Source organism: Ixodes scapularis, unplaced genomic scaffold (assembly GCF_016920785.2).
Source record: "Ixodes scapularis isolate PalLabHiFi unplaced genomic scaffold, ASM1692078v2 PGA_scaffold3__209_contigs__length_174095766, whole genome shotgun sequence".
In the NCBI taxonomy this organism is placed as follows: Eukaryota; Metazoa; Arthropoda; class Arachnida; order Ixodida; family Ixodidae; genus Ixodes; species Ixodes scapularis.
Genome location: NW_024609868.1, coordinates 50,067,285 through 50,091,860, shown reverse-complemented (window position 1 = coordinate 50,091,860; position 24,576 = coordinate 50,067,285). Strand labels below are relative to the sequence as shown.

At 46.3% G+C, this 24,576-nt stretch overlaps 1 protein-coding gene across 1 annotated transcript in view; it reads left to right on the top strand.

Moving 5' to 3' along the window:
• Positions 1 to 24,576, top strand: part of LOC115317370 (thiopurine S-methyltransferase) — a 173,130-nt gene that overhangs the window by 5,184 nt on the left and 143,370 nt on the right. The window contains exons 2-3 of the mRNA XM_042292426.1: positions 15,159 to 15,251; positions 23,863 to 23,992. Of these exons, the coding sequence (XP_042148360.1) occupies positions 15,159 to 15,251; positions 23,863 to 23,992 (223 nt within the window). The remainder of the gene's footprint in view (positions 1 to 15,158; positions 15,252 to 23,862; positions 23,993 to 24,576) is intronic.

The following is a 24,576-nucleotide window of genomic DNA, read 5'->3' as shown; positions in this document are numbered from 1 at the left end:
CTTAATTGTACCTTCGACTTATAATTTGCTTATGTCGTTGACAGCTCCTGCATTGCCGGTAACGAAGACTCTAGTAGAGCTGACAAGGTTGTTGCGAGATTATCTGGAGCCTAAACCGCCTGTCGTAGCGGAGAGAGCAGATTCCATCGCCACGGTCAAAAAGAGGGATAAACTATAACGCAGTTCGTCTCTGCCAGGGTGTCGAACCGAAATGTTTTTTGTTCCGGTTTTCGTTCCAGTTCAGGGAAAACGGTTCAGCTCCGGTTCAACTCCGGAGTGAAAAAATAAAGGTTCAAACCGATTCGAACCGGTTCGTACTCATATGCTACAAAAACATTTGACGACAGCAAAAGATAAACTATGCATATTTTATAAAAGTGTTACATATAAAAAAGCAAACGCTCACATTACTGTGTGGAACGAACGAGCTAGAGCTGGGGCACCTCGGGACGTGGATGAAAGCGCACTTCAATGTCAGGCAGCTGACCGAAGAAGCTGGGCGTCGTCAAGCAAATGCGGGGAAAGACGGCACCTCTGAGACAATAAGATAAACTTCAGTACAGAACAGGCTCGCTCCATGCCGACCTGGGTCGCAATCACTTCCAGGGCTACTTGCGCCAATGCGTAGAGTTCTGGATGGCGTTCCCTTTTCTCCCAAAACTGCAACACGTTAGCGTCCCGTGAAAGCCTCGGCTCCTTGTCTAGCATTTACAGGAGGCATGCTATATCGAGTGGGCTACTGGAATCTCGAACGTACACACCAGCCTCCACTTCTCTTTAATTGAGGAGCGCTCCCAGGGCGTCTTCCGGATCTTCTGAAGCCGCCGACGTTTCAAAAGAAAGGGTAGAATCTTGCTCGCATTGCAAAGCTGTTATCTGGCTCTTTGTCTTTGTCAAATGCAACGTGGCCCGGTACTTCTGCTCAGGGGTGCGAAGAAGGCGGTAGCGGGGATTCACATACACTGTTGCACAGAAGACATCCGTGTCAAGAAGTTGTCGATCGCTCCCTCTTTTTCATTGACTGAACCAATGCCTTTGCTAATGGCGATGATATTTTGGAAGTGTCCATGAAACATCCCAGCCATGCTCCATAGAAATCTACAACAGTGAGCTGTTCCTTCTGCAATGTCTTTGTCACCACTTCTGCCGGGAGAAGCGATACTGCGAGCATTTCGACTTCCGCCCATACATCTTCAGTCCACCTGGAGCTCTCTTCTTTTGAGACGAACCATCTAGTGAAGCCTCTTAGTTCAGGTAGCCTGGTGAGCATATGCAGCGTGGACACCCACCGCGTTGGACAATCAAGCACTGGTTTCTTCAACCCTAGCTTTCTGATCGAGGACTTAACAGATTGTACACGTAGTCCCTTAACAAGCGCATGGCTTTCTTCAATAATGTGCCCGCAGCCCGAGCCTTTCAAGGCGTCACTAATTGCCAGATGCAGTGTATGAGCGGCGCACCTCATCCCTTATAGCAAGCCAGAATCATCAGAGCGTCCGCTCTCAGGATTCTAGAGATTGCAGAGCGTGCGACTCAACTTCAGGGTAACTGTAGCCGGCCCTTTTTACGGAGTCGGAACATTCCTTGTTCATTTCACCCAGGAGACGCACAGCTCTCACCATGTTGGCACCGTTGTCTGTAGTGACGCTGTATACCTGGCTGATGTTGAGATTGAAGAGAGAGAGTGCATCTATCACCTCTGGCCTCATAGGTTGCCCCGTGTGCCTTTCAAAGAGTTCTCTTATGGTGAGGCACGTTGCCAGGGGGGGGGGGGGGGGAGGAGGGGGGCTCATGGGGCCTGCCCCCCCCCCCCCCCCCCCCGAAATCTTTCATTTTGCTGTGGCCTCCTCTCCCTCCTCCCCCTCTTACAGCATTTTGTCATGGGCGGCCCCCTCCTTCGAAACAAAATCCTGGCTACGTGCATGCTAACGGTCAATGGCTGGAACATCAACCTTCCCTGTTCAGCATACTGCACGTTGATTCCAAGCAGGGGGCGGTCGAGTCGCGACGCGCAGTCGAGCTTCAACGAAAACATGCGGTTTTTCGATGACGAACTTGACCGTTATGAGAGAACCTGATAATGGAACTTTACAAAGCTTTCCGCTACCTACTTTGCTCGCTTTTTGACTTCCCAAATGAACGAAACACCGCAAAAATAATTTATCAGTTTTGCCCGTAAACGAAAAAATAATTATTTCGGTCACGTTCAACTCCGGTTTGCGCGAAAATAATTTTCTTCTTTTGCGTTTTTTGTTTACATTTTATGTTACTGCGTTTTTCGCCACGCACTTTTCACACGACCTGACTACGCGTATGAACCGAAAACCGCATGGAAAACATATCGGTTTCCCTCCGGAGCGAAAAAATTAATTTCGTTCCGGTTCAACTCCGGTTCGCACAAAAATAACGTTTTTTTCCGGTTTTCGGTTCAAGTTTCGGGTTTGGTTCAATACCCTGGTCTCTGCATTGCAGAAGCTTGCGGCGGAAACGAGCAAGTTTGGCTTATTTTTGGATAAGTCCCTGCGTGACCGTTTTGTCTACGGATTATGTCATGTCGATATTGCCACGAATGAACAGGCGAAGAAACAAAGAATACCTGGGGAAACTGAAACGTAAGCAAACTTGTGCCCAAAAATAAAAAGGAAACAGAAGGTAACAGCAGAGCGTCGCGGCCGTCGAAGTCGGCGTGACAGCAGAGTCGAACGCTGGGGCAAAACTGATACCGCTCGCCATGCGGAGTTTTTTATGTACCCTCGTGGGTTTCTGGAACATTGAGCGTAGAACCTCCGGCGCGTTTAACATTCGGAACTTCATCGGACGAGAATGTTCTCAAACTTACGAGAACGCCAAGTTGAAAGAATAAATAAAAGGACAGTCTGCTGACTGGAATCGAACCTACACATTCCGCACGACGGTCAAGCGCAGCCACCACTCGGCCACGCACGCGCTCGCTCGCCGACGCGCGTGGCAATATTCAACGAACGCTCTTAGCCGAAGATAAGACACCCACTTTCCAGAAAGCGGTTGAACGGGCAGCAGCGTTTAACGCTGCAATAAAAAGTGCCTCCGAGATACAGGGTACCACCACTAACAACATGCATACCGACAGAGTAAGCGTCCACAAGTTACAGCACAAAGAGGAACCTTAAATGCGATGAGGAACTTGTTATCGGTATGAATTTACTAGGCACATGGATAGCGCGTGTCCTCAGAGCAAGGCGGTCTGTTTTCAGTGCCAGAAGGTCGGTTACATTCAACGTGTCTGTCACTCGTCGCGAGGAAAAGGAAAGCCGCGAAGCAAAAAGAAAACGCTCAAGTAGCTCACAGTGGGGAAGAAGAAAAAAAGGAGGCGATGATGTCAAGAACGTAAGGTCTACAGAAGTCCATCCCTTCACGATGAAACCACGTGGGTTCAGAAGTCTCCGTCAAAGGGAAACTGAAGCGGTTCTCTATTTGAGGAATAGCACTTGAATTTTCCTCATTTGGCCTCCAGGATCACGAACATCAATAGTATGATGCAATTTAATGCACGAAGGCTGCAGAAATTAATTTTTAAAGTACCGCTTAAGCCCCTTGTTCCCGGGGCATGACGTCATATTATGAGTTTCGGAATCTCCGCTCTCGTACATCTCCAGCGCCTATCAAAGGTGTGCACGCTGAATCTCGCTATTTTCAGAAAGGTCAGAAAGAGACGTCGGTGCGTGCGAATATACCTGGCAAGCTTGCAGTTGCACGCGCTGCCCACACGAGCGACACGTGCTTATCGGCCTAAAGGTCCTAGTATGACGTCACGGCTGGTCGGAGGTTTTTCGTGTTTTCTCACGTTTAGTTACATCTCCTTGGCAAACGAACGTGATATTCAAATTCACGTGATAAAAATACGCCAGAATATATCTCTAACTAGTTGTTGTTTTTTTTACCAAGTGTTTCAGCTTTCCTTTTTATCAAGGGAGCAGCGGTGTCTGATCTCAAGGAAGCCGTATTTTGAGAAGTTGGCAACAAAGAAACTGAGAGAGGCTTCACTTACTTTTCGAACGTACACCGGCGAAGTCGTAATGCCATGCGGTGTCGTCGACGTTGAGGTGTTCCACAAGGATCAGACAATGATTCTGCCACTGTATGTGCTGAACCAGGCGGCACCACTACTAGGACGAGAATGGCTACAACAGCTGCGGTTAGACAGGGGCCAAGTTGTGGGTATCAACCAGTTTCAGAAAGGTAAGCAAGGACCGCACACAATTCCAGTGGAAAAGTTACAGGAAAGTTTACACAACTATAAGAAAGTAAGAAAGTTTTTTAAGGATGAACTGCGAAACATCCTTGTAGAAGAGGCAAGGCTGCACCTTAAAGAAAAAAGCCGACCTAGGTTCCTAACAGCTAGAAGTGTGCCTTTCGTGCTTGTTGCAGCTATGGGGAAAAAAAAGTAAACTTTAGAGTTTCTAGGTGTAATCACACCAACAACGCACAGCGAGTTTGCGACGCCATTTGTTCCCGTGCCCAAAAAAGATGGTACCTTACGGTTGTGTGGTGATTATAGCACCACTCTTAACCCAGTGTTAGACGTTGATCGCTACCTACTGCCTAAAGTAGATGCGTTTTTTTGGTGCTGGCTGGTGGTCAAAGATTTTATAAAATTGACCTCAACGAGCGTACTAAGAACTTGTAATGAACGAAGAGTCACGGAGGTTGCTGACAATAACGACGCATAAGGGTTTGTACCTAATTAATCGTTTGCCCTTCAGAATCAGGTCGGCACCTGCCATCACTCAAAGAACAATGGCCAGCATGCTTAAAGGAATTCCTGGAGTGACGTGCTGCTTGTACGACGTGTTAATCACTGGCGAGACTCAAGAGGAGCCTCTGCGAATCTTGGAGCAAGTGTTCAAGAGGTTCACCAAACGTAAAGTTCGCCTCAAGCGAGAGAATTGTGCCTTTTTCCAAGACCAGCTTCAGTATCTGGGACATGTGATAGGCCCTGAAGGGATCAGTAGAAATGATGAGAATATGGCTGCCATTGTGAATACAACAGTACATAGAGGTGTACAGTAACCGAGATCACTCTTGGGAGCTGTGAACGACTTTGGCAAGTTTGTTCCGCAACTAGCCATGGTGAATCGCCCCTCCACAAGGTACTGCGGCAATGCATACAGTAGTCCTCGAATCAGAAGTGTGAAGAGGCATTCCGGAAATTCAAAGAGCTGCTAGCCTTATCAAGGATGCTTGCGCACTAGGACCCAAAGGCACCATCGTCATACGGTGTGGGTGCCGTCTTGTCTTACCTTTCAGATGTAGAACTGTTCGGCCAGTGGCGTATGCATCTCGTACTCTACTTCGGCAGAAAATGGGTGCAGTCAACTAGAGAAAGAAGCCATAGCTTTGCTTTTTTTGAATAAAGAAGTTCAACTTTTACCTGTATGGCCGCATATTCAATTTTATGACAGGCCAGAAAGCTCTTCAAACTATTTTTGGACCGAAAACGGGAATTCGTACACTGGCTGCACCTCGACTGCAGTGATGGGCAGTGACACTTGCTGCCTATAACTACTCTTTGATGTTCAGGCGATCAGCTGAAAATGCAGAAGCAGACTGTTTTTTTTTTTCGGCTTCCGTTGAACGCAATGGAAGGGGAAACCACGGAAGATGAGTCTTTTTGTTTTCTACGACTGCTCTCCTTGCCAGTCAGCAGTCGAGACATCGCAAGAGAGGTTGCCAAGGCCCCTCTTTTGAGTTTAGTGTTTGAGTATGTGTCTGAAAGGTTGGCCCTCGTACGTACTGGACCGGTCGCTGAAGCAGTTTCTGTGACATATAGTACAGAGCTTTCGGCACACCAAGGCTGTCTTATTTTGCGACTGAGAGTCGTGGTGCCGGTAAAATTACGGAGTCTCTTGCTGGAAAAAATCTACGAAGAACACCCAGGTGTTGTACGCGGCAAAGAACAGGCCAGAAGTTACTTTTGGTGGCTGTCACTGGACAAGGTTATTGAAGCTTACGTCAGGGCGTGCGAACAGTGCCAACAGCAGCGTAAACTACCGACTCAGGCACCAGTGCATCCTTGGTCGTGGCCCACTGAACCTTGGCAGCGATCGTCCTTATCGAATACTCTGGACCGTTCAAGAGAGCCATGTTTTCGGTTGTGGTAGACGCTCACTCCAAGTGGCCTTAGGTTTTTGTGCTGCAAGCGACTACATCTTACAGTACGATTGAAAAACTGCAAGAATTGTTTGCACGTTTTAGAGCGCCAGACGTACTCGTCTCTGACAACGGAACGCTCTTCACATTTGAAGAGTTTAAGCAGTTCATGAAGAGTGTCGGAGCACGTCCATGTATTAACAACACCTTACCACCCAAGTATAGGGTGACCACCTTTCTGCTAGCGAAATGCGGGACACTGGAAGTTTGGGGGGGGGGGGGGGGGATTTATTAACACACACACGGCGAACCGAGGTTCTGTTAGCACATTTATTATCCTCTGCTGTTTATACACCTGGTAATCGTATTGCAGCAATTAAGCTTAATTAAGTTTTGCTACGAGTGACGTATTTTGTATGCCAAATGTGTTATAAAATGTGTCGAAGTTGAAAACATACAAATCGACTGTAGCAGAAATCAATTTTTCAAATGGAAATAAGAAATAGTAAATCTCTTTCGGGGTATTGTTTCCTTCAACGCCTACTTTTATCAGCATTGTCGTACAAAAAGTTTTAACATTATGTTCTTTTTCGACCGTTGCGATTTGCAGGGTTTCTGCCTTGTGTGGCTGTGTTCACTAAAACAAAGATCCACAGCAACTCTGTCGAACTGACAGAACGATATAAAAATAATTACAATATTTTATGTTGAAACTTTGGCGAGCAATTTTTCTTAGAATATTTTGCCACCAAGGGGAGAGACACAATGGAGCATGCACGTCGGCTTCTCCTGCAAGGACGACGGTCGCTTCCCGCAATGGTTTGATAGAAAATGGCGTACAGTTCCGATTCACACGATTACCAGCGACCTCCACGCTTCCCCGTGCCCCGTTGTTCGGCAGCGCCATGAGTTGCAGAGTGAATTTTACTACAGAATGAAATGCGGGACATTTTGAAGAGTTGGGAATTTCTTGCGGGACGCCGGACACGAGCCCTCAATGCGGGACAGTCCCGCGAGTCGCGGGACGGGTGGTCACCCTACCCAAGTAGCAATGGCTTGACAGAAAGATTCGTTTAAACCCTCAAGACTGCGTTGCTTAAGGTCCATGCACAAAGTCCATGCACAAAATCTTGGCTAAATTTTTTTAAAGTCACTTTCCGTATTCCAGAACTAAAGAGTCACCAACAGTGTTACCATTGGGGAGGCGCCTCTATATCAGATTGGACGCAGTTAAACCATATAAGGAAAACTGTGACCAAGCGGCAGTTCAGTCTGGCGTTGCAGAAATGCCGTGCAAGGGAGTTCAAGGTCATCAACCTTGAACCTTCTGTAGAAGTGCCGGCCAGGGTATAAGTGGCTAAAGGTACTATCATGTCTAGGAGTGGTCCAGTGTTGTATAAGCTGCGAGTTCAGCAGGACCATGGCGCTGTCGTCTTGCTGCGGCATCAAAATCACATCCGCCATCCCGTTGATCATGACAACGGTGTCCGATTGTCTTCTGAGGAAGAAGGTTTTGAAGAGCTGCCTCGGCCTTCGGAGCCATCAGGCGAGGTGAGACCACTGCCCGGGAGCTCGGCCACAGGTTAATCGCCTGACCTTCATGATATAAACAATACAGAGCAGCAGACTCCGGTAGCACCTGTGCATCGCTACTCCACAAGAGTACACCTTCCTACTCATCGTTATTCACCAGGTACTTGAACTGGGACCTGGGTTGAACTTTACAATTAAGTGTGGGTGAATATGGTGTTTAGCCAAGCATGCTGAAGATGGCACGCGCGAGCTCATGCTCGAGCTGCTCGTTCGAGACCAAGACCGCGCCGTGGCCGTGTAGGATGTACGACAGTCTATGTTCAGTCAACCGTTTTATTATTAAGTAAGCCATTCTGAGTCTGACGAACACAATAAAAATGTTCCACGTTCAACCGAGTGACAGGGCGTCAACGTGCTTGCTATCTGCCGGACGCAGAGTGTATGCCTGCGAAACTTTACCGCCAGATGGCACCTCAACTCACAGCGACGTGTCGTGACAAGGAGAAAGAAGACGCCGTACAGAACTGCTGCGTTTTTATGTTCTCCGCACCAGAAAAATGGGCCACGGGCCGGGGTACTACGTCTCCTGCTGTTGCTGCTACTACCGTCACTCTGATGGATGACTACCGAGTGCTAATGCCACGTGTAACCTCGTTCTTTTTCTGCATGGAGATCTCGCTGCTCGACTTTACCGTGCTCCGGACTTTCGAGATGCCCTCAGTGGAATCAATGGCTGAAAGGACATAATCGACATGGGACAATGCTAAATGTCTCACGTCTGGATGGTTGTATGCGCGACTTCGCACGCGAAAACCGAGCTCATCGCCTGCGAAGAGCTAAAGATCAAAGACCAAAAATGCCTCGTCATTGTTCCGGAGTCAAAAGAAGTGAAGCTCAAACTTACACTTAGAAAACTGGAGATTAGTAGAAGCACTAGAACCATTCGATACCGTGCATTCTAGGTAAAAAAAAAATGGAAATACGAATGAATGGAAGCCATGGATACCCTCAACAGAGAGATGCAACTGACGCTCCGGGACAATATAAGCGGTAGAAAAATTACATATCTGGGTGTCAGAGCTTGCTACTGCTCCTCAGTCGTCGTCCTTTGTGCCTATGATGCAACCGGGTGGAGATTATCCTCCGTCACTGTTGGACTCCGAGGTTGCGCACAGTGCCAAAAGTACGTTCAAAGCCTAACTGACTGCGTCCTCACCTACGCCGCCAGGCTGAGGATTGGAACAACAGTAGACTGAACCACAGAATACCTGGTAAATCCAAATTAGGTTGTTGAACCGAGGGGAGACATTCACATGATGATTTAGCATCCAGGTCCTACACCTCAGCCACTCCCGCCGGAACCTACTTTGCCAGAAGAAGCCTTACTCTACCCCGATGCAAGTAGAGGGCTACACGCCAGCCCCCTGGCCAGCCCAGAAAGCAGACTGACAACCCCTCAGACGTCAAAATACAAAATGACTCTCCCAGAGTTGGTCACAATGTACTAATTCCTAAAACAGAAAACACGTTAGCTTTAAGAAAGGTTAAAGCTTATAGATACCACTTTGTAGTGTGAACTACAAAATATTCACAAAAGCTTTAAACGAGCACTTACACCTTAATACATATTATAATCGGAGAAGATCAAACGTGTGGTATACGAGAACGAAACATTGAAACGAACATACACGTAGCAAGACTTGTGATTGACTCAGTGTCCGATGGACAAGATCAAGTGGGTACACTTGACTTGTCGAAAGCGTTTTATTGGGTAAGTCATTCTTTCTTACTCAAGCTACTTCCTCATGCAAACGTAGGGACCATAATAGTAGAGTCAACTGGCTTTGTTATAAAAATCTCAGGACGAGACTTATTGTAAACAATTCCCTTTCAGAATCCATCCTTATCAAATCTTCACTTAGGCAGGGCAGCCCACTTTCACCACTTATTTTTCATTTATACCTTGAACCTCTTTGCTTTCGTTTTATTACCAATGATGATACTCATGGCTGTAGACCTTTTCATTCTTCGTTGCATGGGCGCCGCCATCTTGAAACCACGTAACGTGGCGCCACGTTACGTGGTTCTTCAATCCGCCTCTCTGCTCTCACCTCTGCACCTTGACGGATGCGTTGTATTCGTAATTTGCGTCGGGTTTCACCTTGTTTCCTTGCCGTACTTCATAATTTGGTACTTATATTTAATACCTAATTACATTACATCCTTATGTGCACAACTTCTGCAGTTAGTGTTGTAGCACATTTTTAATATTTTTTAGCGTCGGCGTACCAGATACTTGTGAATATGAGGCACCGGAGTCAGCGTTAGCACTGATGCAGATTGAGTATGTCGATGACTAAGACAGCACGAGGGTTGAAAGGCCAATTATTTCTGAGAACCCAGGTTTGCTTACTAATAGCAGCGGAATATACCCAATAAGAATCACATCGAAAACAGTTACATTTGATTATATAGGGGAACTCGTTGAGAAGGTAGGCATTGAGCGTTTAACTTGCATTTTATCTGATGCTAGCAATATTGGTACGTCACCATCAGGCAATATAATTGTTAAAGATATGTCAGCAACATTTACTTGACGTTTTCAATAGTTTTTGAAATATACACAGTAAATTGATCGGTTTATTTTCTAATTTGAAGAAACTATAACATTGCTCGATCCTATTTTTGCGGTCTTTTAGGTGATGTCATTTCTTTCTTAACATAACCAGCTCAATTTAAAACTTATTTCAACACGAGGTATGGGATTTCTTGCTCGAGAAACTGTCACAGACGTATGGGGTTCGCAATGTATAAAGCCGAAAAAAGTTTGTCTGCACGAAAATCATCCGAGAGCAGAGTTGCTGATGGCGGATAGAAATTTACTTTTTGTGGCTGGTACACTAAAATCTGCAAAGCGCATTTGTTCAAACAGATAAATAATTGTTTACACCGGTCCATGAAGTGACGCCATGACCTTAGACTTCAGCTAAACTTGCCGAGGTCACTTGTCTTGTGCCCTTTTATTTTATTTGGCAAATTGTACGGGAGACAAATGTCAGATTTTAATGTAACAGGCCTGTCAATTATCGTATGTCTTGAGTACGTTGTAAGCAAATATCCATATAAATTTTTTTTTTATTTTTTAATGTCAATATTGTGAAATACTGCTAAAACGTGCTTTAGAAGGGCCAATAATTAAAAAAATTTCTATTCGGCCTAGGTCGGACAGTTTAAACATTTCTCAAACCCATTAAAAGAGTTATAAAAATGTTTGTTATAGATTCTCTGCCTCATGATTTAAGATTTTTTTCTAGTCCGAGTAGTTAACAAAAACCAAACATAACTTGCGAGTTCATCTGTTCATTTCGAATCACCAAATGAGACTGTCAAACTGCTTCTTTAGTATGCATTCCCATATTTGTCTATTCATTGGTTTATTTTTATGCAAACTTATGTCATCGCATACAGGAGTAGATGATGGAAATAATCCTTGTGCATCAGCTCAGACGTTTTGCCGCCGATCATGGCCGAAAAAATGATGAACATAATCAGATACCTCAATTGTGTTCGTAAAAACGCACGTAATTTTGGTTCAAAATAATTTCGTGGTTCTCAAAGTGGCTTAGTAACACTGTTTAATTAGTCTTGTGCTACAAAAGACACATTCGTATTTCAAAATTAAGTAGAAACGACATAAATCAGCAACACGGCCGCGCACATGTTGAAACTGAAACCAACCAAATTGAAGCAGCCTAATGGTGGCGAGTGCGTCAGTGCCCTCTATCTTCTGGTCAGGCTACTAATAAAAAGAAAAGGCCTATAGCTTTTGCATCACACAGGTAGAACTACCAGCATACGCGGATGACGTAGCGTTGTTATGTTAGAATAAGAAAAGTGAGGAGTAAGTGTCACAGAAAACGGCTGTTCCAGAAACCGACGGGGGTCGTGATGACGTCTGCGGAAGAATAATGGCCAGGGAAGTAAACGACCGCCTTCGGCGGATGAGCTCGCGGCCAGGCGCGTGTCAGGTTACGCAGGAAGCGCTTCGTTGAAGCGACCGCATGTTCGGTGTTTCTTGGTATACACAACCTAGAGTGGTTTTGGGGGGTACACAGGTCTCTGCAGCCCCAGATTTACGAGGCGAGCTGGCGGCTGGCTGTTTGAATGTGTTTTTCGTCAGCGCTCGAATTGCCTGGCGGGTCTTAGTGTTTAGAAGAACCCTGCTTTAGGGTCAGGGGTCAAACCGAGGGGGCAACAACCTACCGTGGGAACAAAGAAAGTGCGGGAACCGCGGGGTCGCCAGGACTGACAGTGCGAGAGAGAACTCTTAGGCGGACGGACGCATCGCGACGTCGAGGGATGCGGCGAGACCCTGTCGACGGCCCCACGCCAGGCACTGGACGAAGCTTCCAGTGAGTGTGCGACCGCAAAAAGTGTTCGTGCGGGGCCAGTGAGCCGCGCCCACGGTGTGCCAAGCCACCCGCCGGAATTTCTCCACCTCGGACGGACCGCGCAGGGAGACGCCAGCACCTCTACGCCAGATGAGACTTTTTCTTTGCACTCACCTATTCTCCTATTTTTGTTTACCATTTGGACTCTCTTAAACTTAGTATTTTTCTAGTGCTGTCTAGGCAACCCCAAGCAGGAAATTGTAACTGTTATACTGTGCGTACCTGTGCTTCTGCCGTTTGATGTCTACGTGATTTTTGCATATTATATAGCGCCTAATTATCTACCCTATCCCTTTCAAATTAAACGTCATTTATATATCTGACACAGGCCTCCGTCTCTCTTCATTGGTAAGACTCTCCACCAGAGCGTGGCCCTATCGCTCGGTCAGCAGTCCCCTTCTTTCACATCGTTACTCGGGAGGCCTACCGCCTTCTTGTGACAGTAAGGCCTTCATGTAACAGAGATGTATTGAGAAGTAACTGGAGCGAGGTTAAATACTGACAAATTTAATGGCATCGGAATTGGTGCGTGGGCAACCATGCCAGGGCACTTTGCTGGGCTTTCGTGGAATTGTTGTCCCTGCAAATATCTTGGCGTTTGTCTGGATCATACACGATCTAAAAACCTATGTTGTAATTCTGTCGTAGCTCCTATTAAGCGAAAATGAGGAGCATAGTGAGCGCGATATCTTTCAATCTTCGCAAAAGCAGGAGTTTGTAACATTTTTTAATATCTACATTAATGTATGTATTACAAGTATTACATTGTGGCCGTTCAAATATACAAGCCTTTCACAAATTTTTTACGGCCTTTACCTAGAGCTCCTCTTGGGAATGGATGAAGTGCGATAACATTTCCTACCGTTAGGTGCTGGCGGCTTAGGCCTGGCGCATCTATTCGTCCGCCAGCTCATTTCCCGGCTGTCTTCTTAGGAATTTGTCCCATCCTTTTTTGCTTACACTCGTTCAAAGAACGGTAGCACATCACTTGCATTCTTGATTATTTCAACAACAAATCCTAGACCAGACAAACTCTGGAGCGTTTGGAAAGTGATAGTAGAAGTTCATTTTTCTAAAAGTTCGCATCTCTTTAGAGTTTCTGTCTGAAGAGCCAAGAAGACTGCTACCACAATCCCTAATTGAAAGTTTGTTCCCGGTTTTGTTATATTGGACATGGTTGAGTGACTATGAAGGACATGATGTTTTAAAACGCGTAAAGCAAATGTGCATATCTCCAAGTTCTTCATGTTGCACACATCAACGCTTCCAGAGAAATGGTGACTGCACCTTCTGCACAGATGCCTAATTATTCTGTGATGTCCTCCAACGAACTCTTAAAAATGGTATAGATATTGCCGACCATAATATTCGTACCAGGCACGTAGCCAGGATTTTGTTTCGGGTGGGGGGGGGGGGGGGGGGGGGCGCCCATGACAAAATGCTGTATGAGGGTGAGGGGGGAGAGGAGGTCCAAGTACGCACCTGATTCATACGATAATATTCGTTGTTTTACACGTCGCCAACGAAACACACGTTCCATACGATTTAATCATACTGATAGGCCTCCACAGCCTTTTGAGATATTTTGTTTATTTAACAGGAATTAGGACACATCACGCACCACTAAATCCACTTTTCTGAAAGAAATTTCGAAAGAAATGTTTACGACGCTCATCCACCAGTTCCCGAATGGTTTCCTCTTTTTGATGCGTGCTAGACTGAAATATTTAATATCTGAAAATAGTCGAGACTGTTGCGTGCTTAGAAACGTAGTTTGTGTATATAGAATGTACCGTGAGTGAGTACGTGCGGCTGGACTGTGGCTCAGGAAAGCAATACTCTAAACTTTTCACCTCATGACTATCACTCTGTGTATAACGACATTTTCACCTTGTAACCTTTCAACCGAAATGGGGAGACACTCGCTTAATAACCTGAATGGTTTGGGTTAGATTCCCGCGCGGCGCCAACGCTTTTTTACTGGGATGGCCTCTCCCCCCTCCCCTCTCTCAAAAAGCCACTTGTCCTGGCTACACTTCTGGTCTTCACGAAATGCCGTGCACCTAGTCAAAAAACGTTTTACGTTAATAATTGTTATCCAAAATTAACGCAGGTAGTCCCTCTCCTCGAGATAGCTTGCTTCACAGCATGTCACCGCCGATCGGTGAGCTGAACCAAGCAGCTTAAACCGTAAAGCCTTTTTGTTGCTCCACACCCCCCTAAAGCAGCGCGACCTTTGTAACCCCCATCAGGGGCCTATTGGAGTTCTATACTCTGGCCCGATTCCACACACTCGTTGCCAATAGGGATGTTAACACCACATTCTCGTTTTAGTTTGTAACATGACTGTTACGTTGTAAGTGAGAGTTTACCAGTCCTTTGTGTTTATTGAAATACACTAAATGAACTCTTGGCCTCGTAATGACAACCGCAAGACACCCCCTTCCTCCCCCTGCCCCGGGTTTGAGGAGGCCAAATGCAAGATGGTGAGTCTTTTCCCGGACGGCATTCGCGGTTGTGTAGGCGAATAGTTCATAGACAAATGTTCGCTTCAAAACGATTCATCAGCTTCTTTATTGCACCACCGTGTCTGCATTGCACCGCCTGGTCGATGCTCTACCTCATTCCGTGCTTTTTAAATCTTTTATTCCTAATTAACGCAAGTTCACGAGACGCACATTGTTACGGTTACGTCGGAGCGTTTCCGAGTTCCCGTGTAATTTCGGCGCGCATACGTAGTGCCATCGGCAAATCGTTCGGGAGCGAACCGTTTGCGTCGAAACGACCCACTAAACCTCCGAAAACAATCTCCTAACGCTGAGACCTACACAGTATCGGGACACTCCATGTCACACTGTCGCTAACGCCGCGCGCTACAGGTTTGTTGAAGGCCCTACGGTTCTAACTAGACGGCTAAGTTTAGGTTCGACCAATCTGACTAAACGTCCTGCCTTACAAGCTGTTGAACAAGGCATGCAGTTGGCTTGTCTGTAGCCTGCCACGAGATACGACACCGCAGCACCACTCGTCCAACCTTTCACGCAGACTACTGGAGGAGCACCAAGATGTCGTACTGGCGGGAAAACAAGACGCCCAGGTCTTCATCCCAATGTGCGGAAAGGCGCCCGAATTGAAATGGTGAGGGCAGTTATTAGTATCTACGAGAGCGAACTGCTGCTCGCTGGCCCGCCGCGACACACTTCAATGCAGGGTCCTTGTACTGTCCCAGCAGAACAAAAGAAGCTTGCCGTCTAGGGTCATCTTGTCCTCACATGTGCAGGTTTCAACTTGAGTACTACTTGGCCTTTGCTGACTCGGCCCTTTGTGCCCTTGCTGTCGTGTCGCTAGTAGTATACATATATCACTGGCCCAATCTGCATGTCAAGTTCGCTAGAAACGCTTTAGCTCACACCAAAAAGTGAAAAAAGGCCCTTCTATGTAAGCACGCGTGCACTGCAGGCAAACATATTGGGTTGATGAGCATTCGCTCTGCACAACAACTCAACTTTCTGGCGTCACGGCACCGCGACGATGCTGCTGTCGGCACTCCGCAGACGCTTCATCTCACGCGAATCAGGATTCTGCGCTCACACATTGGCCGCACCTAGTATGGGCAAATGCGGGCTTGTTTGTAAACTGGGTGTTGGTGTCTTGGCGACGTGCGTAATCGAAAGCGTCGGTGTGGTCGCCCTTCCGCGATTGGCCGAATGCTGACTATGATGTCGGCCAAGGATTTTTAATCGACGTAAATAGCAGGAAGAATATGAGGGCTCTAATTTTGACGGTGTTGGTAGTGTTGCTTTGAGAGCGCAATGAATTCAAGCTTCCACCATGCAAGTTACAAACACCCTCGAACTTGCTCTTTGCAAGGTAATGACGTCCCGATAGGAGACCATAGGAGGGCGGCACCAATACATCTTGCCGCCAATAGACCGAAACACTGCTGACAAACAACTCCGCGTTTGCCCACACCACGTGCGGGCACTGCACGTGGAACTACATCCGTGTCAAAAGATCTCTGTCCTCTATGGTGAAGCACATGATGACAGTGAGCGTTCAGTAGATTCCTTTCACACCGCCTAAACTATTGTTAGTGTGAATCAAAAAACTGAAACCTATGCACGCCGTTTATGGGGTATCCACACGAAGGAGAAATCCGCCACTTTCCTCCGCGGAGCGCGCATCACGTGAGACATACGTCATCCCTTTTTGACGCTTCGCGGTGCCGTTCTCCTCCGTGACGGAGGCGCGGAGGCTTCGTGCTGTCAGCACGAAAGCTCCGCACGTGCACGCGGCGGAGCAGGGGACGGAGTTTCTCGGCTTGTTGACGTCACGACATCCGTCCGCGGAGTTCTCCTTCGTGTGCATACCCTTCGTGTGGATAGTGTATCCACACGACGGACCGGGCCGCGGACCGATTGATCATGTGATCCGCGGCCCGCGGGCCGCTCGGCTGCAATGAGCATCCACACGGCGGACCAAAAGAGCAGACGATAGAGCGAACGGGCCGGTCTAACCCTGGACCTCACAACCCCGCCAAACGCATGCAGCGAGCTGCTTTGAGGCTATTTGTAAGGAGCTAAGATGGAGGTTGAACGAAAGAGGCGTTTCGCTGCGGTGGTCCTGGCGTGGACTATTGAGGACGAGGGGTACTTAAGTGAACCGAAAAAGCCATGGGGACATCTTTAGATGATTATTTGAGTAGTCGTCGCGACTATTGTCCCACAGACCTGGGAATTGCTCCATGAGCGCGATGAAGTAAAAAGTTGCATCGTCGCACAACAAAAGGTTCGTCTTCGTCTTCAACAGTTGGCGCCGAAAGAGAACGACTTTGACTTTGGGTTCCAATCCAAACAACAAAAGTCAGCTTGTCGCCAGACTTAGCGCTTCAATTATACTAAAAACGCCGCGGTCCGCCGCCAAGGTCCGGCCGAGGAAAGCGCTTGGCATTTCTCAGAAGCGCGGGCCGCGGACCGCCGGCGGACCTCAAAGAACGGGGACGTAAGATCACGTGATGCGCGGCCCGCGGACCAAAACAGCAATTTGGTCCGTCATGTGGATACACCTTATCAAACAAGTCCGCAATGGCCCACACCACGTGTGGGCAATGCGCGTGGAGTCAGGTCATGCTATTTAGATTTCTTGGTGTATTAAGAAAACGTGTAACACAAAAATTGTTAGGTGCCTATTTTTAAATTCTTGTTCAGTATTTTTGAACACATATGTAGGTGGCAGGAATAAAAAATCGACTCTCTATAATGGGAGGTTAAGGAAGTAATGGTTATATATGTACAAAAAAAAACGTTTTAAGATAATTGTGTTTAATTTAAAGAAAGAAAAAAAAAAGAGGAATAACAAATTTCTATTTGTGCCAACTCCCTCAGAGTGATTCCTAATATAGCCGTGACCGTAGTGGTCATTGTTAAAGTCATGTCTTCGCTTTCGTGCTTTTCGCCTTGCTTGCCGGGCCTCTTTTGCGACCTGTCGTGTTACTTGGACCGCAAAGTATATTAGAGTACGGTCAGCTTCTTCCAGTACTTGACGGTGTTTCACCCAGGGTTCAATCATGAGGACTTCCAAATATTGGCTCGTGCGATGCTACACCCCTTGAATGAAAAAACGGCGTCCAATGTCACCATTTGTATCGTTCAAAAACACAGGCGCTTGAAAGTACACACGTGGAAAAAACGTGCCCAGTGACTTGGGATTGCCTTGGTTAAAAAAAGCTATGCAATATTTGCCAGGTAATTTTATTCCCTTACAAAAAATGTAACCAATTTCTACAGAATTTCTAGACATAATTGTGGCTAGAGAGCATAGATTTCCTAGGGAGAATGTATCCACTTTTTTAACCATTGTCTACAGATTATTGGCCGCTGCTTCCTACAGGTTTTGTGTAGACTTCAGTGAACAGATAATGTGGCGACTCTGTACAGCAAACATACAGACATTCTAGCAACACTCCTGTCCCATTTCTAGCGCCAATTAGAGAGTTTCTAACGAATTGCTGCAGACAAGTGGCCACAGTTTCTATCATCTCACTATGGAGAATATAGCAGTTTCTACCCATTTTCTGCCTACTTTCTACAGAAAATCCCCTCAACTCTATCCATTATCTACAGAAAATAGGTCAGTTTCTATCTTTGTGTAGTGCTAGTTACCAGTTATGAAGTGTACCGATGCATATGCTGCGTGCAGAGCACTTGCTTCATTATACACTCAAAGAACAGACAAAATGTTCTTATTTTTCGTTTTTTTTTAATTCTCAGTTGTTGAGCAGTGTTTTGTTGTACTTGTCCAGCTTGCTCAGCATGCTTGATAGGCTGTGCTTGATCTTTGCTGCATCGACCTTGAAAAGTGCACAGATGTGGCCTGGAAAAATAGAGAGAGAGAGAGATGACAAGTTAGCATCTATTAAAATCTCCAGTTGTGCAGCTCCACACTACTCAACTGGGGAGCACATGCCCCATTCACGGGCTCACTTGCTCGATAATTAGGAAAAACGGGCATGATACGTTGGAAGCAAAAAGGGTGGGAGATCATGGATGATGGACGATAGAGGCTGTAACCTTTGTAAGCTTGCGCCATCAATACAGCTGGCCCGGCCAAACTCTCCAATCAACGCCAAGCTACCAACTTCTGCGTGCAGCTTTCATAGAAGCCTAGACGTTGCATGGTAATGAAAAAGTTAAATGTCTTCAAATCGCTGCTCCATTAGCAAGTCTATATTACACTAGGGACGTATACAGGGTGTTTTTTTTTAGTTGAACCAAATTTTCAAAAAGGGAACTTGAGATAGAGTAATTTGAGCCCTGGGGAAGTGTTAATGGCCATGGCGGCCTCTAGAAAATATGTGAAATTAGGCAATTAGCAAATTAACTTAAATGTTTTAATTAACTTTTTAATTTTCGACTTGAGGGCGGAAAACGCAGTTACAAATAGCGCTGTACAGTGCCTTTCGGGACAATCGCTGTGGATTACACGTTGAACTCGTCTGAGATTCTTGGCACAGAGTTCGACACGGTTCAAACGCATCGGATAGTGACAAAACGTATATTGCGTAGCAAGAATACCGATCCCAAATGGTCAGGAGGGCTTCTCCTTGTCACTCACATGGAAGAGAAGGCGGTCCGTCGTGTCTTCGGTCCGTCGAACCGTCGAAGCTAGTGGGCACATGTATGCCCACAGGGCGGCGGAGAAAAGCTCACCGGAGAAAAGCTCACCGGAGATAAGCTCACCGGAGAAAAGCTCACCGGCCTTTGAGCGGATGCGGAGAAAAGCTCACCGATTTTTTTTTTTTTAACTTAGCGGATTTTGCGTTAAACGTTGTAATTTAACATAATTCGCAATCGTCACTTGATTAAAAATATGACCACTTTTTTGTAATAGTCTTGAAGTTCATTGGGCATATTTACTAATTCACCAGATATTAGTAATCACCCTGTTTGTATATTAATGAAGCTTCAAGTATATAAAATCAGAACATCGTACACCGGTAAAAAAAGACAACAATTTATTGTCCACTGGCAGTGTGCCGTCGGTATAGTTTTGTCAAATAAAGAGGTTTTTCCTTTGCGAGCTAACGTGAATAGCGGTGTGGGAACCGTTTCAGTTCCAAATATTGTGTAGTGCCTAATAGATAAGTATGTGTTTGTTAATGTAATCGGTGTCGGCTACGCTGTTTTCTTTCTGTTCATTTCACTAGCCAAACTTTAGCTGCGAGAACCGATTCGTCCTGTCGTGTTTGTTATCTTCACTTCGTCGTCGTCGTTTGAGTGGTTTTCATCATGTATAGCGTTTACCAACTCGCCCTATTCGCTACCTTACAGAAGAGTACTTATATAGGTCACGAGTAACAACGGTGCCAGTGTGCACCTCTGAAGGTCATGGATGGTTCGCTGTAAAAGGGCACTATCACACAAAGGCAACGTGTGAAAACACCACCACGAACGGCTAGAAAACGTTCATGTCCGTGGAAGAAAGAAGCCTCAATATCCTACTGACTGTTTTATCCTGTTTTCAAAGGTTAACAAAAGCTTCAAAGAGAATTTCAGGCACAACGTTGTTGCGCATGCACTTTGGATTTTGACATTTGCAGTTTTGATCCGTTTTAGGCAGACATTATTCTGTTTTCGAACTTTTTCCTCTTCTTTAAGTTCATAAAGTTTTTAGTTGGGCTTTTGTTGCCTACAGAGTAAGCCACAGAAAACACACGCCCGCAATTATTAATTTGGGAGCAATATACCAAATAACCTTAACAAATATTACAAAAAACGACATTTTCTTTTTTACAAAGCTGGCGAATTTTAATTATAATAAATTGATAAATGTTACGCATGATCCAACAGCCTCCATGTAAAAAGAAACAAAAATCGGTGAGCTTTTCTCCGCATCCGCCGGTTTTGCGGTGAGCTTTTCTCCGGTGAGCTTATCTCCGGTGAGCTTTTCTCCGGTGAGCTTTTCTCCGGTGAGCTTTTCTCCGGGATTCATGCCCACAACAAAGGAAGATCACCGGTGTGTAGGCGCTGCCGAAAGAATATCCATGGTCTGGGCCAGGACCAACTTGAATAGTTGGTTCTGGTCTGGGCAATCCGCATGTTGAAGATCGCACTTGGCACTAAGACGAAATGCGCTGCTGGTGATCGGAACTCTAGAACTAGATTAACCACATTTACCACAGAAGCGAAATCCACAGCAGGCCCGCAGGCCGCATCACCCGCGAAGCTAGGTCCGGTCTTCGCAGGAGTTCCGGGTTTGTCAAAGGCTAATGCGTCATCCGTCAAACCACGTGATCGCGCTTCTGCCTTTACCCGCGCACAGAGGGAGGATTCAAGCGATAAAAAGTATACGGCTCATTGGTCCGGCGAATACGCACCGTCTACTACGCCTTCAGCTTAGAGAGAGAAAAAGAAAGAAGTAGAAAGGAAGCAGCAGAGAACGGGGGGCTGCGCTTACAAAGGCTAATCGTCAGGGCCATCTCAACAATGAACACAACGGGAGGATTTGTCACTTGTACCCGAGGTTGATAAAGCAGTGGATGTTATGCATGGCCTTGGGCTTTTAGTCAGGTTCCGTGCTCTGCTTTATTACCAGCTTCGAGACTGTAGTCACGTGACCCTAACCGGAGACACGATTGGCCTAAAACACGCATAGCGTCTACCCTGCTGTCAATACCGATTGAACAGGACAGCTCTTTGAAGGCCAGCTTTTGAATTTCTAAAGAAGTTGTCTAGCCCAAGAGTGATTCTAAACTACTTTCTAGTTTGATTCTAGTTTGAAGACACTATGTTTTACGTCGTGTAACTCACATTATATTAACAAATAAATAAATAAATAAATATATATATATATATATATGTTATCAATAAATTAAGAATTATTTGTACACTGTTAGGTACGCGTTTTAAAACTTCAATTTTTTTTTTACGAAAGAGTAACACATAAAAGACACCACGGACAGCACATCGTCCGACTTTCAGCAGACGATGAGTCGCCGAAGCTCGCTGACGGAAGGTCGCGATGCTGCGCTAACAATTTCGGAAAGATGCTGCGTAGAGGACGCCGGGCGCAACTGCTTCGCGACCGTTCGAAGGGCAAAGGAATCGCGACGACAATGTAGCCTCTTCCAACTTCAGAAAGCTAACGGGGCTCGAGAGTTCCACGCTCACATTTTCGCACAGCGAGCGCGGCCGGCCACATGGTGGCGCAGTACGCTCTCGCGTTGCGATTGCTACGTCGTTGCTCTGCCTACACTGATGACATGTGCACTGGCAGTCGAAGCAGCCCTCTCGAGACTTCATTCGAGTCCATTAGACGACTTTATAGCGAGATAGACTCTCGTAAAACTGAGAGTAGAAGTCACTTCGGTTGGCGGCGTAAGCGGCGGCTTTATGTTTGTTGACACCTCCGTCGACAATGACAAATAAGCACAGAAACATTAAATATTAAAAGTAGGGCACGCAGTGGTCGAGGCTGCAACCTACAGCATGTTTGATTGGAAACACATGTGTTATTGATGTATATGTACTCTATGTGATTATTTTTAAATGTTTATCAGGGCCGGATCTTGTGACAATAAAATCCTGTGACTATGTAGCTCACTTCAAGCCTGTTGTAAAAGCGTTTCTTACTACACACGAAACCTGCTTATGACTCATATCAACGATTTTGTCATGTTTTCAGTGTGTATGGTCTATCAAGTCAGGTCTGTAGAAAATCTAGGAATATGGCGACGCAAAGTCTAACGACCGTTGGCGACAGACAGTTGGTGAGATTTCTGACGACTGTGCTCTGTAGACTCCTGTTGACAGGAAATCTGTAGAAACCTTGTAGAAAAATGGCGATAAGATAGGAAGTGGACAGGTATGTTAAAAAATCGTTAAGATGCCTACAGACCGGCACACATTTTCTTTTGTAAGGGTTGATGTAGCATATTGCGGACATGCTTTTAGATGTATACTGTTGAAATACCTTTCTGTTTAATTTATAGATAAACAGGGAGCTTATCCTATAAGGGGGCGTGGTCACCGGCTTCTTGCTTTCAGAACAAGTTGTTTTCAGCCCGCAACATGACTTTCTAAGAATAGTGCGACAGTTAAAAATATGCAGAAAGAAGTAAACTTTCCAGATTGCAAAACATTAACATCGTTTTTGTTTTGTTTTTAATTTTGCTTGTTTAGTGATTTTTAAGCTGAGACTACAGACAAAGCTACAAGCGCGAGCTAGAATTTCTAACGCGAGCGTTCGTTCTGCGGAATAACGCTTCAAAGCAGAGACCTAGAGCTCTCGTGTCTAAAGCCCCTTGATAACAGGTTTCTACAAGTAGCGACATTCTTTGAAGCGCCGAACGCGTGCCGGTGCAGATTTTAGGAAGCGAATGACGGCGCACAGCAGAAGAGTTAAATGAAAGACGCCATTTTCTCTCTACAGAATGTGCTGTGATTCGTTTAGTTGTCGTTACTTGTAAAAAGAAGCATTAGGAGACTTTACTCGTGCCTCCTCACATTGGCTGTACTCTCAGCTTCAGGGTGAACGGGGTGTAACACGCGCGTGCTGGGCTGTGAGGATCCATGCTGCAGGCTGGGGATTTGTAAGCGTCGAATGGTGTACAGTGCCATTTCCTACAAAGCGCAACAGTCCCCCTTCCAAAGTCACGTTACGATCATTAGAAAATTGGGACTACTGCACAATGGCGGAAAAAGTGACATTGTGGAACGTGCAAGTCATTCCTAAGATAGTGAACGCCAGAGCGCGTCCAAGCATTAAGAACTGAGGGACCAATCAAACAGCATTAAAAGGAGAACGTCACTACGCTCATCCCCCTTTTCTGTGGGTGTTTATGGCTTCAAATCTTTCCAAACGCATAAGTGTGTGACGAAGTTGCGGTTTTAGTCCGCCATTGGGCAGGAATTCCACAGTTGCGAACAGGGCATAGTCTTTCGGAAAGAGTCAATCTGAAGATGCTGAAGTTTAGAGAAAAAAAGTTCTGGCACCGTCAAACTGATTAGTGAGTAGACCGAAAGCTAGCTTCTTTGTCTCCACTGAACTCGTCGAACGCGTTAGAACGCGGAACGCCGGCGTACGGCGCTTGACTCTCGCATTCGTGCGCATTTGACAAGTGCAGTGGAGGCAAAGGCAACTAACACTTGGTCTGAACTCGGGGTTCTGACTTCGTCTCCTCCTCTCCTCAGTTTTGCAGCGCATATTTTTAATTCCATATAATACGTGTTACATCGGCTGTCTCGACCAGGTTCTACGATAGGGGTCACCGCGTGGTTGGCGTAGAATTCTTCGAATCCTGTGTCCGGAGCTTTTTCGTCGACAATGGCATCCCTTTCGACGAAGCCGTGTGTCCTGTTCTCAAGTGCAAGATTCTTCAGGTGAGACTTGCGCTCTGGCGCACGTGAATTTGCATAATTTGCGCTAGAATAGGGGCCCCCGCCACTCGCTGTGCACCTTCGAACGATGACAGTACGGGACAAGAAATGCGCTGAAGAGAGTGAAACCGATGTGCATTCCGCAGAAACGCGTTTTCCAAGGAACCAAGTAGTAGCCTTCCTTTTCTGCGGGCCGGGGGGGGGGGGGAGGGGGGAGGGGGGAGGAGGAGGAGGAGGAGGAGGAGGAGGAGGAGGAGGAGGAGGAGGAGGAGGAGGAGGAGGAGGTAGGAAGGCGGAAAGTAAACACACTCCCGCGCTAGCCACGGCATCGAATCTTTCCGAACTGGCCAGGGAAGGCAGTAGCCATGGCGCAAGGGTCGATTTTCGGGTCAGGCTTGTGTGTGGTAGAGGCTTAAAAGCGCTAAAAACACAAAGGACCTGTTGAAGAAGGATGTACACCACAGAGGCGCTTCTTGCAACTAGTTTATTTTCTCAAAATACATACGTACCGCGAAAACAAAACACAAAATCTAATCTTTATCACGCAATCGCTTATCACTTTGTTCTGCATTGAGCCCTGGAATATC